Raw genomic sequence first — 16771 nt, 5'->3', positions numbered from 1 at the left:
ACTAAAAAAAGACTACAGGGACCAAAAAAAGGATCTCGGTAGAAGCGGCAATGGTCGCCCACGCCGAAACCCCCATTTCGACGTCCTCGACTCGGTCCTCGGCGATTGACCGGCATGCCAGGTGACTGGGGCACTGAATTCGGCGACAATAGTGCTCGAGGCCATGGCGGATGATTCGCTGCAGCAAAGTTGCACTGATCCTGGTAAGTTCTGTTTTTACAATATTTTACTTGTTCCCAGTCAGTTGTGTTTTTAGATGTTTAGCAAGGTACTAATTACTCATATTAGTGTTTGCAATGTTGATAGCTAGGATAGTTGTATCTGTGATTTCATTGTTTAAAGTATCAGCAGAACCGTGTATAAAAAACAGTGGACAAAAAAAGTGTTTTTTATTGATGCACTGTCTTGTTTTTGTTTATAGAATTGTCTGCCATCAACGACGGTGATGACACCGTCGCGTTACCGCCACCGCTGGGCTGCAGCTCTCCCACGCCGTCGTGTAGCAGTTCTGGGGATAACGTTACATCTTCTGAACGGGGTAAGACTTTCTGTGCAAATGGGCACACCGTACACTATGCAAACATTCTGTGTGTGTGTGTGTGTATGTATATGTAAGTGTGTGTGTGTGTGTGTGTGTGTATATATATATATATATATATATATATATATATATATATATATATATATATATATATATATATATATATATATATATATATATATATATATATATATATATACACATGTGTATGTATGTATCTAAAAGATACGGAAATAACGTTTTTTCCCTTCATTTAACTTAATGAACATCAATACAAAATGCTTTGATATGTAACATTAATTACATTAACTTGCTTTATACAATATTATGCGTAGGAAATAATATGGGACATGAGCAAAATGTGAAGTGATAGTGATGTATAATGCTATAATATAAAATAGTATTTAATCATATAGCAGATGCATACGCATATTTCCCTGCAGAATTTTTCTTTTTGTTGCAATGCTATGACAACACATTGATCTGTCATCTGCTATTATTGTTTTACACAGGAAAAAGGAAGAGAGACAGCACTTCAGAACTGGTGCAGTATTTAGAAAGGGCAGATGAGAGGTTTTTGCTGCACAGCAAAGACCTGGACGATGCCTTGCGGCAGGACATGCGAGCGGACACACATTCGCTGCTTGGACTCATGGGGCGCATGGTGGCCGTAATGGAGGCACAAGTGCAAAAATGAGCGCCCAAAAATTGCACAAATGAGCGCCAAAAATTTGCACAAAGAACTGCACAAGAATTGCACATCACCAGTGTTTTTGGTTTCTTTTTATGTACACTTTTTATTTAAATTATTTACAATTTATTTACTGCACTTTACATTTTTACATTTTGCAATGTTTGATAAATATTTGTATTAGTTTTTTTTGGTTTAAATAAACATGTTTCTTAATACAAATGTCTGGTTCAGTTTTTTAATCAATGGAAGAGAATAATACATAATACAATTTATGACAGTCCAGATGTCCTTAAACACAAATGGCGGTGTTACAAAAATATGGAATTGTTGTATTGAAAGAATCACTCGTTCCCTCCGTTAAAATGCATCATTAATGCAGCTCTGACGTCGGCCCCTTCTGCGTTAGCATGCTCAGGTACTGTCTGGACAGGAGGCTGAATGTTTACAGTCCTGTCTGGGTGCTCTTCAGTGAAATTGTCACCATGTTCCTCACAAATTTTATGGAGCACACAGCAGGTCAGTGCCATCCTCTTGCTCAGCTCCAGCTTGCAGTCGTTTCTTTTTAGGAGGCACCTCCATCGTCCTTTTAATCTCCCAAAAGACATCTCCACAACCGATCGTGCACTGCTCAGCCTGTAGTTGTAGGTGTGTTGATCAGGGGTCAGTCTGCCAGTGTCAGAAAAGGGCTTCATGAGCCAATTCTGCATGGGGTACGCTGGATCACCTATCAGGTAATGTCCAACATCACAGCCAGAGATGGTCACTTTGTTTTGCCCAAGTAATTCCCCATCACTTAGGACCTCCCACAAATGTGACTGTCGGAGCACTCTGGCGTCATGCACACTCCCTGGATAGCCAACACAAACATCCCAGAAAAGACCTTTGCCATCCACAACTGCTTGCAGAACAATAGAATGCCAGCCTTTCCGATTAAAATAGTCTCGTGGATAGTCCTCTGGTGCAATTATTGGAATGTGGCTGCCATCAATTGCACCAACACACTGTGGAACTCTCCAACGATTATTAAAGAAAGTGGCCATTTCTAACAACTTGTCAGCATCAGGAAATTTCATGTGGACAGGAAGCAGCACCGTGATGACTGTGTTGCAGAATTCCTGAACACAATTAAACACAGTGCTGAGGCCTACTCCAAAAAGATGGCTGATGGTCCTGTATTCACCACCCGTGGCCAGTTTCCAGATGGCAATGGCAACACGCTTTCGGATTGGGACACACAAACGGTAGTTTGTGTTCCTTCTCCCCATGACATGCTTGACCCGACTGCAGATATACTCAAATGATGCTGGGGACACACGGAAATTAACAATTAATTAGCCATTGTACATTTTTCACTCAACAATTTGCTCTTAAAAAATAGAGTGTTTCTTAAAATGGCGACACTGTGAGCGCTGTATAATTAAGTGCAGTGCAAGAATTTCAAATATTGGGGGGACAATTTGGCCTTTTCTAATTATTGGGGGGGGGGGACTTGTCAATATCTATGGTGGTTTGGGCCCTGCTGTATTTACATAATATACATACATTGTACATAAATACAACAGAACAAACATGCAAATGAAAAATAGATCTTCCCTTTCAGTCGGTCACATTCAACCAGTTCCGAATTGAGGATCATTTTCAGAGACCAATCTATAATCTACTAAAACACGTTGCAGCGGCGGTCGCGAGGAGGAAAAGACATTAAACAGCTGATTTCACAGCTCGCTGGGCGTTTTCTCCATTGAGTGCTCACAGCTGGCTTGCACCTTTGAATCGCTGTGAGCTGCGGCCATTTCCCCTATGTGCCTCGGCACTGATAAGAGCAGTTTTTCCTTTTCTAAAAGAGAGCAACACGGTTTGACCTTGCGTCTTTTTCAAGATGTCATTCAAACCCTGCGTTTCTGGATGCAGTCGATTTCTGTCCCCAGTTGACGGTCATGATCGTTGTCTCACGTGTTTGGCCGTTCAACACACTGAGGCAGCTTTTGTGAATGACTTATGTTCCCACTATGGAAACCAGTTTTAAGGTCTAGGCTCAAATACCTCTAACGGGGTGGAGTCCCATTGCATATCCCCCAATCTAGCGGTCCTCCCGCTGCAAAGCAGAGGATTGCTACTTCGGTTGATAGCCTTGGTGGAGACCTGAGAGTTACAGTGAGGGCTTCCCCGACGGGTCAACAGGCTACTCAGGCCCCTCCCCCCTCTACTGCGCCAGTGGAGTTTCCGAGAGAACACCTTGGTCTTTCCCATGGGGGGCCAGTCGTTACTTTCGGAGCTCCGGCTGAGGATATGTTGTCGATTGCTGCATCGGGGGACGAGCTAATGTTCTCTGGAGATGAAGATTCAGCTGCGTTGCCCCCTTCGGGTGTGGTAACGTTGCCCGAGTCTGATCCAGAGCTCACGACTATGCTTTCCCGGGCCGCCACAAATGTCGGGCTCGAGTGGAACCCTCCACCATGTCCCAAACCTTTGCAGTTGGACGACTGGTTTCTCGGAACGGCCCGTTCTCAGCACCCCACCCCGGTGCCTTTCTTCCCGGAAGTGCATCAGGAGATCACAAAGTCGTGGACAACGCCTTACAATGCTAGAAACCGATCGACTGACTCAATGGTGGCGCAGCTAATGGGTACGTGGAGATCCCTCCAGTGGAGCGGTCTGTGGTGATGCAACTGTGTCCCAAGACCGCTACCAACTGGCGGGGTAATCCGCGTCTCCCCTCCCGGGCGTGTAAGTTCTTGTCCACTCTGACAGACAAGGCTTACACAGCCTGTGGAGAAACAGCGTGGTCGTTGCATGCCATGGCATTCCTGCAGCTCTACCAGGCCAAAGTGCTAAAGGAATTGCACGAGGGTAGTTCCGACCCAGGGGTTATGCAGGAACTGCGTACGGCGACGGACCTCGCTCTCCGGGCGACGAAAGTCTCCGCACGCTCCCTGGGTCGGGCGATGTCCACGTTAGTGGTCCAGGAACGCCACCTGTGGCTGAACCTGGCAGATATGCGTGAGTCCAACAAAGTTCTGTTCCTCAACGCCCATTTCTGTCAGGCCAGCCTCTTTTGCAATGCCATTGAGAGATTCGCCCAGCCGTTCTCAGTGGCCCAGAAGCAGATGAAGGCGATTAAGAACATCCTGCCCCGGCGACCAGCTGCTGCCTCCACCCAGTTGTCAGCTGCAGCGCTTCCGCCTGCTCGTCGCCGAGGGCGTCCCCCTGCATCCGTCTCTGCCCCTGCTAAGCCAAGCAGCAGCCTCCACCTGCCGGACGTAAGGGTGGCGCCTAACCCGCTCAGGGTCCCGTGAAGTGCAAGCAGCCCTGAGACGGGCAGCCCAGGGAGAAGAGGATCTGCTCTCTGGGAGATGGTGTCTGCACCCGTACCCTGAAGGATGCGTACTTTCATGTCTAAATTCTCCCTCGACACAGACCATTCACCAGCGCCTCTTCTTCCTGAGGACACTGAGGAAGAATCAGCTCTCCTCGGCTATCCTGGGGAACTTCTATCGCTGCGCAATAGAAAGCATCCTGACCAACTGTGTGGCAGTGTGGTATGGGAGCTGCTCTGTTGCGGAGCGCAAGGCACTGCAGCGGGTGGTGAAAACTGCCCAGCGCATCACAGGGACTCCACTGCCTGCCATCGAACACATCCAGAGGAAACGCTGTCTGCATCGAGCTCGCAGCATCCTCAAGGACTCCTCGCACCCAGCCCACAGACTGTTTTCTCTCCTGCCCTCCGGCAGGCGTTTCAGGATCCACCGGACCAGGACCAGCAGACTTAAGAACAGTTTTTTCCCCAGAGCTGTCTCCTTACTGAACTCAAACCCCCGCTGATCCACTCCCCTCATATACTGATAACTCTCCTACCTCACATCCACCTTCACTTTGTTATTTGCACTACCGACTCTTTATTACAGTAACAACTGTTTACTTATTCATTTTGCACTACCACACCGTAACTGGATTATGCTCATTTGCACTGCCGACTGTTATTTACAGTACCTACTGTTTACATTTGTATTTTGCACCGTACTTCTAACTGTAATATGCAATCACTTCCACTGCACTTTTACACTTTTTTTCGGATAGCTTCTGTCCATAATTTATTGCACTACCTTAATCCACTGCCATATTCCTCATTTTAGCCTAACATATCATTGTATACCTCTATCTGTAAAATTCTGTTTATAGTAATAGCCATCTGTATATTGTATTCATAGTACATATTCACCTGTAAATTCTGTTTATAGTATTAACCATCTGTATATTATTCACTGTACATATTCACCTGTAAATTCTGTTTATAGTAATAACCATCTCTCTATTTATAGACATATTTATATATACTCAGTACATATCCATGTCCTGCACTTATGCAAACGTTGTATATCCTGCACTTGCTGCTATTGCACTTCTGGTTAGACCTAAACTGCATTTCGTTGCCTTGTACTTGTACTTGTGTAATGACAATAAAGTTGAATCTAATCTAATCTAATCTAATCCAACACTTTGTTCAGGGGGGGGGGGGGGGGCATATCAGTACAAAGTTCTGCCCTTCAGGCTGTCCCTGTCACCTCGCATCTTAACGAAATTCACAGAGGTAGCGCTCAGAGAATGCACCGTTCGCATCCTCAACTATCTCGACGACTGGCTCATACTGTCTCAGTCTCGGGTGAACACAGGGACATTGTGCTCAGTCAGCCTGTTGGGCCTTCGAATCAACCGAGAGAAAAGCAAACTCTGTCCCACACAGAGAATCTCTTATCTCTGTATGGAGCTGGATTCAGTCAACCCTCAGCACGGTCGCACAGCTGGCCCCGGGACCTATGCAAATATGCCTTTCCTCCAGTGAGCCTTTCTTGCTACTGGCCCAACCGGACCTGGTTCCCAGAACTAACACTCCTCATGACAGCCCCTGCCTGACCCATTCCTCTGAGGAAGGACCTACTTTTTCATGGACGGGGCACTCTATGGCACCCGCGTCCAGACCTCTGGAAACTCCATGTCTTTGGTTAGTGTCATTTCTTTCTGCAAGATGGGCTGGAGCGAAGGCTGTCTCCCTCCACCCTCAAAGTGTACGTCGCAGCAATAGCTGTGTATCACAACGCAGTTGAAGGAAAGCACAACCTAATCGTCAGGTTCCTCAGAGGTGCGAGGAGGCTAAATCCTCCTCGTCCAAACTCGGTACCCCCTTGGGACTTAGCTCTGATGCTCTGGCACTTCAGAGTCCTCCCTTTGAGCCTTTGCAGTCCATAGAACTAAAAATCCTGTCCATGAAGACAGTGCTCTTGACTGCATTGGCCTCTATCAAGAGGGTATGGGACCTGAACGCACTTTTGGTCAGCGAATCGTGCCTAGAATTCGGGCCGGGCAACCTGGATACGTGCCTACGGTTCCCACCACTCCCTTCAGGGATCAGGTGGTGAACTTGCAAGCGCTGCCTTTGGAGGAGGCAGACCCAGCCCTGGCTTTGCTCTGTCCCGTCTGCGCTCTTCGCGCCTCCGTGGACTGAACTCAAAGCTTTAGGACCTCAGAGCAGCTCTTTGTCTGTTACAGAGGCCAGCAGAAAGGAAAGGCTGTCTCCAAGCAGAGGTCAGCCCACTGGATAGTGGATGCTATCGTCTTGGCGGTCACCTTTGGCTTGGCCTGGCTTGCTCAGTTGGGGACACAAAATTTTCAACTAAATATCCAAATAAATCTAATTAGTAAACTAAATTAACCACATAAACTAAATTACTGATCTAATGCCCACATTGTCACTGTATGATAATTGAAATGAGCTAGATGACATCACCGTTTTCTCCGGAGCGGCTGTACGGCCGAATAAAATTCTGTTGCATTATTTACCTGTTTAACAATATGAAGCTGCTTTGAAACAATCTGCATTTTAAAAAGCGCTATAAAAATAAAGTTGACTTGACTTGACTTGGCGTACCAGTCCCAAGACGTGCCTTGCCCGTTCGGGTTGCGAGCGCACTCAACTAGAAGTGTAGCTTCCTCCTGGGCGCTGGCTCAAGGAGCCTCGCTGACAGATATATGTAGAGCTGTGGGCTGGGCGACACCTAACATGTTCGCTAGATTTTATAGCCTCTGTGTAGAGCCGGTATCTTCCCGCGTACTCGCCCCCAGTGGCCAGTAGCGCGAAATTGCCCATTCTAGTGTCGGCTTGCAACCCCATTCCCGCCCTCTGGGCAGGATACGTGTGTTTATTGTCTCCTGTTGTGTTCCCCAGAAATGGATAACCCTGTTGAGCTCCTCCGTCACCCCTCGGCAACAGACGTTGTGGCCGTCTGACCTCAGGCTTACACCCGTATGCATGTGGAGCGTGTGTGTAAGATGGGTATCCATATGTAGCAGTTCCTACGGCAACCCCATGTGTATTCTTCCACGGTACCAGCTACCCTACTCAGCTAGCCCTGTGTCTCTCCCTTCACAGAGCCCGCTCTGTCGTCACTGGTGTTCTTTCCCCCGTGGAACCAGGTTGGAACCACCCCAGAGGCTGCCATATGTTGCACTACCCTGCTAGGTTAGTACTTATGTGCATCTGCCACCTCTCCTTCCATTGAAGGACGTGGCTCCGCAGCGTTCCATCTCCCGAGACAGGCATGCTTTCCCAGCGTTAATCAATAGTCCCACTGTATAAAAGGCTCTGACATTTCAGGGTGCCTTCCCCTTTAAGACTCTTATTCTGTGGTGACGGAAGAGAAATGTGTGGTTAGCGTCAGATATAGCGGGTATGGAAATGAGTTCAAGTTTAACGACATCATTTAGCCTACGTATCTGTGCTGTGCAGCTTCCTTAGTCCCTACTGAACAATCCAGCTTCCAATGTTCATGCGTTGAGTTAATGACGGAAAGTAAGTGACTGCTACTTTGCTGTGTTAATGTTTCTATTGTAGAAATTATTATGCATTATCATGTGCCAGCGTGATGAGTGAGATTTATAGTGATAGAACAATGTTTATGTTGTAAAACACTGTAGGAAATAATAAGTTAACTAGTGTGAGCCTTCTGATATATAAGTTTCATCGTTACGTTTATAATATTGAGTTAAGGGAATTAATATCGTGCTCACGAGACCATGTGCAGACGCTGTTTGAGTAGTAGCCTTGTCTGGCCAGAAGATGTCGCCATTGCTCCTTTTGTAAACCTTTTCTAATACAGTTTAATGTGAACTGGTCAGTGAAATAGGTGAAGCGCTTTATATTTCTCCAAGCAGTAATATTCATGTTTATGTAATTGTAGATTATGTTCTAAGGGGCATATTAATGTTTATTGAGATATTTATGTTAGATGAACCTGATTTGTATTATATGTGTGGATATATTCTTTACGTTGCATAGAAATGTATGTACTGTAACTGTTTAGATGGCAGTACCTAATGGTGATTTATTTGTTTTATTATCAGACTATAATGACAATACTGGATATTGGAATGTTCTGATGAGCACTGCTGAAGTCCAATACAATCTAAAGAAGAAAGAATATCTCCTCGTCTTTATTCCTGTATTCTGACCGATACACCATCCTGTTTATTGCCTGAAACCCTAGATGAACTAGCCCTACTAGATTACCTCTTTTACATTGGTCCTTCGAGCCGGATACAGTATTCAGGATGGAGGCAGATGAAGAGATGTATCCTGATGTGAGACCTAAACGTCAAATACGTCGACCTGTCAGACTTCAGGACTTCGAAGTGGACTATATGGGATATAGTCAAAGAGATCAGTTAAAATGGGATCTGTCATCCCCTGCATTGGATAGGAGGGTGTTCCCCACTCGGGAGGGTCCAGACCAGATGACCCCTTTCCAGACAGCCCACTCTCACTCTGGGGGTTTCCCTGGGAATGCTGCTCACCCTGAGATTTATCAGTTAGTCTCAGACCACGGCCAGAGGAGAGATTTGGATGGGTTTATTCAGCCTGCGCGAACACCCTCATCCCATCAGAGCCCATATCTGGATTCTCGTTTCTCGGAGGAAATTAGAGCTATTCGGGAGGAGAATATTAAGCTGCTCCAAACACAACAGGCCTTCCAGACTGGCATAAAGGAACTCAATGAAGCACGGCATGAGATGAAAGAGCTGTTGGAAGTAGCCCGCTCGCTGAGGGAAAACCTGGCCCAAGTTAATAGTCCAGCCGCAAACTACAGCAACCCCACATCTCCACAGGCCGGTGCTGTGGCCTCAAGAAGTTTCACTGATGCAGCACACTCGAAGAAAATGGAGGATGAGGACTGGCCTGATCCTCCACCCTGGCCTGAACCTGATGAGAACCTGACGGGAGGCATGTGCAATCTCAGGGTCGAAGAACAAGGGCTAGACCGTAACCAGCTCGACCTTTCCCCCGGAGGTAGAGTATGTATGCCTTGTAAGCCTCCACTGCATCCTCAGTACCCCGCTCCTGCTTCTGATAGAGGGATATCATCATACCACTCTAAACGGCCCTCTCAGTTGCTCACACACCCTGCCCCAGCTCATGCACCTGTAATGAAATCGGCACCTGCCCGTGCCTACCATCCCTTAGAGGCCAGATACGGAGCGGTACATGGTATGCCGCCATCTAACCCGTTTATGCAGCCGCTGGGGAATGAACAAGTGTATCGAGGGCCTCAACCCACAATCCCAAGGTTCATTCACCCGGATCCCAGTGAGTTCGCACGGCTTCGCATAGCTTTAGAAAACCTACTCCCATCCACGGCTACAGAACTCTTCAAGTATCAGATACTTGTAGATCATTTAAAGCTGGAGGAAGCCAAGCTGATAGCTGATGCTTATCTAAACTCACCCACCCCTTATAGTGACACTATGTCAGCCCTCCATGACAAATTCGGGCAGCCTCATCAACTTGCCTTAAAGAAGATAGCGAACGTCCTGGAGACTCCCGAGGTGAGGCGAGGTGATACTATGGCATTCCAGAAATTCTCTCTCCAGATACAATCTTTAGTGGGTTTATTGCAGACTCTGGGACCTGAAGGGGAAATCGAACTCAACTGCGGATCACATGTTGCTCGTCTGCTGAGTAAGCTCCCTCCGGAGCAGCGAGCTGATTTCCGTCGACATCAGTTCAAGCAGTTAGGGGCGACCCACACTTTACATGATTTGTCAGAATGGCTCCGCTATGAATCATGGTGTCAGGGCTTCGACAGTCAGGCTACTGGACGCAGCATAAAGGAAAGGCAGAACATGAAGACTGATGGTCGTCCTGGTAGACAGACGGTGACTGTCCTTCATGGAGCTGGTGAGTCGGCAGAGACAGCTTCTTCGTATCTTAAAGAGAGTTCAACTAACCGAGGAGCCAAGAGTAAAGCCTACTGTGCCTACTGTGAGAGTACTGAACATTATCTTAGTCAATGCAGTGCTGTCACCAAACTCTCTAGAGACCAGCTTAGGGAATGGATCCGGGTTAACAAACGGTGCTGGCGCTGCGCACGAACTCATCAAGCTGCTCAGTGCACATTGAAGAAACCTTGCAACATCTGTCAGGGAAAGCACCTACTGGCTCTTCACGAGATAAATACAAGAGCAGAGAGGGGCAATAAAGATGTAGCTGCTAAAGAAGAGAGCTGCTTAACTAGCTCTGCGGCTGATTCGCTCTACCTGGACAGACCTGGAGCCGGGAATCGAGTCATGTTGAAGGTCGTCCCGGTGCTTGTACATTATGGAGATCGGACGCTGGACACCTTTGCGATCCTCGATGATGGGTCAGAGAGGACCATGTTGTTGCCAGCAGCAGCTAAGTTTCTTGGCCTAAAGGGCAAACCCGAAGCGCTTCCTTTGCGTACAGTCCGACAGGACATCCAGATCCTCCATGGCCACACAGTGTCTTTCAGCGTCTCACCAGTGGCGAACCCTCACATAAGCTATAAGATCAAGGGGGCCTTCACAGCTGGCCGCCTCAGCCTAGCACAGCATACTTACCCCATTGACCGCCTGAAGAGAAAATACAAATACCTAAGTGGTATTCCCCTACCTGCCTTAAGAGATGCTCAGCCAACACTCCTTGTAGGATCTGATAACCCTCAGCTGATAACACCTGTTGAGCCAGTCAGACTTGGTCCATCAGGTGGCCCAGCCGCAGTCCGCACCCGGCTTGGGTGGACTCTTCAGGGCCCCACCCCATTCATGGGGCGGCCTATCCAACCTGCACAGTGCCTGTATACTTCATATGCGCCATCAATGGATGAGCTTTACAAGCATGTTGAGAGGCTCTGGCAAGTAGACACTGTACCTTACCGACCAGAAAGAGAGGTGACTCGGTCAAAGCAGGATCAACAGGCTGTAGCATTGCTTGAATCCAAGACTGTCCGTACTAATGTGGATGGAATTCTTAGGTACGCCACACCATTGCTGCGACAGGCAAGCATGCCACCATTGCACTCGCCAAAGGAGGCAGTTATGCCCATGTTACGTAGTACTGAGAAGCGACTCTTAAAGGACCCCAGGCTGGCGGATGCATACAGGAAGGAAATGCAGAAGCTCATTGAAGCAGGTGCTGTGAGGGAAATCACTGAGGATACCTCAACCAAAGAAGGATGGTATATCTCACATCATCTCGTCAGCCACAACGGGAAACCCCGCCTGGTCTTTAACTGCTCTCACCAGTACCTTGGGCAGACCCTGAACCAGTACCTGTTACCGGGCCCTACTCTTGGTGCCCCTTTGCTGGGAGTTTTACTGAGATTTCGTGAACACCCCATCGCGGTTAGTGGAGACATCAAGGGGATGTTCCATCAAGTCCGCCTCATCCCTGAAGATCGCCGCCTTCTAAGGTTCCTGTGGCGGGACCTGAAGGTGGAAGAGCCCCCAAGAACATTTGAGTGGCAAGTTTTGCCTTTCGGCGCAACCTGTAGCCCGTGCTGTGCGACATATGCCTTACAGCGCCATGTTGTTGACCACTGCGGGCCTGACGATGACCTGAAATTCTCGGTTGAGAACTGCTTTTATGTGGATAATTGCCTGCAGAGCATGGGTACATCGGGTGAGGCCAAACGACTTGTTGATCGACTCAGGGATCTTCTGATATCTGCAGGTTTTGAGTTGCGCCAATGGGCTTGCAACGATCCAAGCGTCCTGCGTCACTTGCCTCAAGAGGCCAGATCGGAAAGCCTGGACCTGTGGCTGGCACAGGATAAGTCCAACCCTCTCGAGTCAACACTTGGTCTCAGCTGGAATTGGGCAACCGACTCCTTGGGCTACAAACATAGGCCTGTGTCCTACGAGGAACCAACCTTGAGGAACATCTACAGAGTTCTAGCTACACAATATGATCCCCTGGGTTATATGTTACCTTTCTCCACCCGAGCAAAGCTCATCATCAGGCAGCTGTGGGATAAGAAGCGAGGATGGGATGACTCAAACTTACCCGCCGACCTCCTGCAGGCCTGGTTCAGCTGGGAGGCTGAACTTGAGTCCTTACCTCTACTTACATTCCCACGTGCATATGTTCCGGCGGACGTTAACCTTGCGGGTGCCACACGTGAGGTGCACATCTTTGCAGACGCCTCTGAGCAAGCATATGGAGCCGTAGCCTACATGAGAACCGAAGACAAGGAAGGACAGGTCCACCTGTCTTTTATCCTTGCTCGTTCACGAGTAGCTCCAAGACGTCTGCATTCTATCCCACGCCTGGAGCTTTGCGGAGCTCTGGTTGCAGCACAGCTGGCTCGCGTTCTCGAGAGGGAACTTACTTTGACAGTGGCTCGAACTGTGATGTGGTCCGACTCCACTACTGTACTGACCTGGCTACACTCTCAGTCTTGTCGATACAAGGTCTTCGTGGGCGCCAGAATAGCTGAGATCCAGGAGTTAACGGAGAAGTGCACTTGGCGCTACGTGGACTCTGCAAATAATCCTGCTGACGATCTGACGAGAGGGAAGACCCTGGAGGCCTTAATAGATCCCAACCGATGGTCTCAAGGACCTCCCTTCCTTCTCCAGAACCCAGCTATTTGGCCAGAAAGACCCAGCACCGAACCATTTGAGGATAAAGCGGAACTCCGGAAGACCACCTTCTGTGGAGTAACGATTACCTCACCAATGTCAATCAGCAGGGATGACAAGCTGTACCGAAACTGGCAGGAGCTCATAGATGCCACTGCTCAAGAAATCCTAGGACAAACCCCTTCTAGTTTCCCACCGAGTGCTGAAGAGTACCAAAAGGCGGAGATGATAGTTCTCCAGCGAGCCCAACAACAGTCTTTCCCAGAGGACTACAAACTCCTTGCAGTAGGGAAGCCTGTCGCACATGGGAGTCGGTTACTCACCTTGGCTCCAGAGTTGGACAAATCCACGGACCTTATAAGAGTAGGAGGTCGGCTGCGACGTTTGGAAGGTCAAGACGACTTGACATTGCACCCTGTGGTTTTGGATGCCTCACACCCCTTTACACGCTTGCTTATCCAAAAGTATGATAGCGACCTGCATCATCCTGGTCCAGAGCGAGTCTTTGCGGAGATGCGGCGGTCATTCTGGATAATCCGTGGGAGGGAGGCAATTCGCAGACACCAGCATTCTTGTGCCGATTGTCAGCGTTGGAGAGCTCAACCCTCCATTCCCCGAATGGCGGACCTTCCCGTTGCTCGTCTCCGATTACACAAACCAGCCTTCCACTCCACTGGCGTGGATTGTTTTGGGCCCATGTTAGTGAAGATAGGCAGACGTCAGGAGAAACGCTGGGGGATAATATTTAAGTGTTTAACAACCAGGGCGGTACACTTGGATCTCCTCAGAAATATGGATGCGGATGCTTATTTGATGGCCCTGAGACGGTTCATCGCCAGAAGGGGGACACCTGCAGAGTTGTTGTCAGATCAGGGAACCAATTTTAAAGGAGGAGAACGGGAAATAAGAGAGGCTTTTGCCAGTATGGAGCCAACCTTGCAGAAACAACTCGCGCGACAGAGGATTAAGTTCCAGTTCAACCCTCCCGCAGCTCCACACTTCGGTGGAGTGTGGGAAAGAGAGGTCCGCTCTGTCAAGTCTGCACTTTACACCTGTGTGGGGGCCCAACCTGTTCATGAGGACGTCCTGCTCACCGTTCTCCTGGAAGTTGAGGCAATTCTCAATTCCAAACCATTGGGTTACGTATCTGCCGACATCGCGGATATCGACCCCGTGACACCCAATAGTCTGCTTATGGGGCGGCCTGATGGATCTCTTCCCCAAGTGGTTTATCCTGAGACGGAGCTCCTGAGCCGTAGACGCTGGAGGCATTCACAGGTTCTCGCTGATCAGTTCTGGTCCAGATTCATCAGGGAATATCTCCCTGGGCTGCAAACTAGACAGAAATGGCACTCCTCTTCCCCTGAACTACTGGAAAAGGCTGTTGTCATGCTGGTGGACCCGCAGCTACCTCGAGCCTTGTGGCCCATTGGGCATGTAATCAAGAGTCACCGCAGCGACGATGGACGCATTAGATCTGCCGATGTGGACATCAAAGGACATGTGTACACCCGACCGGTAGCTCGGTTGGTGATGTTGCCAGCTCTCCCGTCGGGGATGGACGATGCCTCTGTGAGCCCCTCACAGCCTGACTGATAAGCCTTTTAAAGGGAGCAAATGTGCTTGCACATTTGGGGGCGGCTGTATAAAAGGCTCTGACATTTCAGGGTGCCTTCCCCTTTAAGACTCTTATTCTGTGGTGACGGAAGAGAAATGTGTGGTTAGCGTCAGATATAGCGGGTATGGAAACGAGTTCAAGTTTAACGACATCATTTAGCCTACGTATCTGTGCTGTGCAGCTTCCTTAGTCCCTACTGAACAATCCAGCTTCCAATGTTCATGCGTTGAGTTAATGACGGAAAGTAAGTGACTGCTACTTTGCTGTGTTAATGTTTCTATTGTAGAAATTATTATGCATTATCATGTGCCAGCGTGATGAGTGAGATTTATAGTGATAGAACAATGTTTATGTTGTAAAACACTGTAGGAAATAATAAGTTAACTAGTGTGAGCCTTCTGATATATAAGTTTCATCGTTACGTTTATAATATTGAGTTAAGGGAATTAATATCGTGCTCACGAGACCATGTGCAGACGCTGTTTGAGTAGTAGCCTTGTCTGGCCAGAAGATGTCGCCATTGCTCCTTTTGTAAACCTTTTCTAATACAGTTTAATGTGAACTGGTCAGTGAAATAGGTGAAGCGCTTTATATTTCTCCAAGCAGTAATATTCATGTTTATGTAATTGTAGATTATGTTCTAAGGGGCATATTAATGTTTATTGAGATATTTATGTTAGATGAACCTGATTTGTATTATATGTGTGGATATATTCTTTACGTTGCATAGAAATGTATGTACTGTAACTGTTTAGATGGCAGTACCTAATGGTGATTTATTTGTTTTATTATCAGACTATAATGACAATACTGGATATTGGAATGTTCTGATGAGCACTGCTGAAGTCCAATACAATCTAAAGAAGAAAGAATATCTCCTCGTCTTTATTCCTGTATTCTGACCGATACACCATCCTGTTTATTGCCTGAAACCCTAGATGAACTAGCCCTACTAGATTACCTCTTTTACACCCACTGAGTGGGTCTTGCAGGAACAGCAGTGACTGACCTTCTCTGCTTAGAGCCCTAACTTCCCGCTCCAAGATAGGAATGGTCCAGCGAGCTCAAACAGGGCACTGGAAGGGCCAGCATCCCTGGCGTGTTGGTAGGATCCCCAATTCGTAGGTCAGTTCCGACGTACGTCGAACGTGACTGACTGAAAGGGAACGTTTCTGTTACATATGTAACCCTCGTTCCCTGAAGGAGGGAACGGAGGCGTACGTCCAATCGCCAGGTGCTGTGCTTCCGCTGAAGGACCGAGTCTCTAGTTTGGCTCCTCAGCAGAAAACCAAGGATGCAGTATTCCACTTCCTTATTTATACCCGCGCTGCGGGGCGGAGCGTGGACTGCGTGAACTGCATGCCATTGGCTCGTTTTTAAACACTCAAAGTAGATTGGTCTCTGAAAATGATCCCCAATTCGTTGGTCAGTTCCGACGTACGTCTCCGTTCCCTTCTGCAGGGAACGAGGGTTACATACGTAACCAAGACTTTTTCAGGTTTTTCATGTAGGTCTAAACTAGATTTTCAGGTAGGCTGCAGGAATAGTAATGTAAAATATCACTTCATAGTCTTCACTGTATAAATGTAGATTAATCATTATTAAAATTATTCAATCAAGAGCAGTGAGTGTTTTTTTTTGTTATCTTGTCTTTTATGAGAAAACACTTCCCTGCCATTGACGAGATTTTCCGGCTTGCCATGTTTTCACTGTTATACGGTAGGGGACGCTAATACTCATCTCCTGAACGAATACAGCATCTCCTGATGAACAGGCGAAGAAGAAGCAGAAACGACCGTTCTAATATAAGCAGATGCATATGTAAATAAAATAACGCGATCATCAACATTAAACACCATATAAATCAAAACTAATGTTATTGAATGAAATGTCGACCCTGGACTGTGAAGCTTTTGGGGTGCTGATTACTCCATCTGTGTTTTGATCACCAATCTGAATCCCATCTGTGTGTAAGTTAGTAGGGCTGGGT

The 16771-nt window shown here is 47.7% G+C and overlaps 2 protein-coding genes across 2 annotated transcripts; one reads left to right on the top strand and one right to left on the bottom strand.

Annotated features, from left to right (window-relative positions):
* Positions 1 to 1576: 1576 nt before the first annotated feature.
* LOC307120810 (uncharacterized protein) lies at positions 1577 to 2500 on the bottom strand (the record flags this gene model as incomplete). Its single annotated transcript, XM_079807985.1, has 1 exon — positions 1577 to 2500. The coding sequence occupies one exon, from the start codon at positions 2498 to 2500 to the stop codon at positions 1577 to 1579; it is 924 nt and encodes a 307-aa protein (XP_079664111.1).
* Positions 2501 to 13880: 11380 nt separating this feature from the next.
* Positions 13881 to 15673, top strand: LOC307120230 (uncharacterized protein). Its single transcript, XM_079807120.1, has 2 exons — positions 13881 to 15025; positions 15577 to 15673. Exon 1 carries the CDS (start codon positions 13956 to 13958, stop codon positions 14757 to 14759), a length of 804 nt encoding a protein of 267 aa, XP_079663246.1. The 5' UTR covers positions 13881 to 13955; the 3' UTR covers positions 14760 to 15025; positions 15577 to 15673.
* Positions 15674 to 16771: the final 1098 nt, after the last annotated feature.

Source organism: Gobio gobio (genome assembly GCF_949357685.1).
Source record: "Gobio gobio genome assembly, chromosome: 24".
Classification (NCBI taxonomy): domain Eukaryota; kingdom Metazoa; phylum Chordata; class Actinopteri; order Cypriniformes; family Gobionidae; genus Gobio; species Gobio gobio.
Note: the sequence above shows the minus strand (reverse complement) of the source record. Positions and strands in the feature narration are given on the sequence as shown.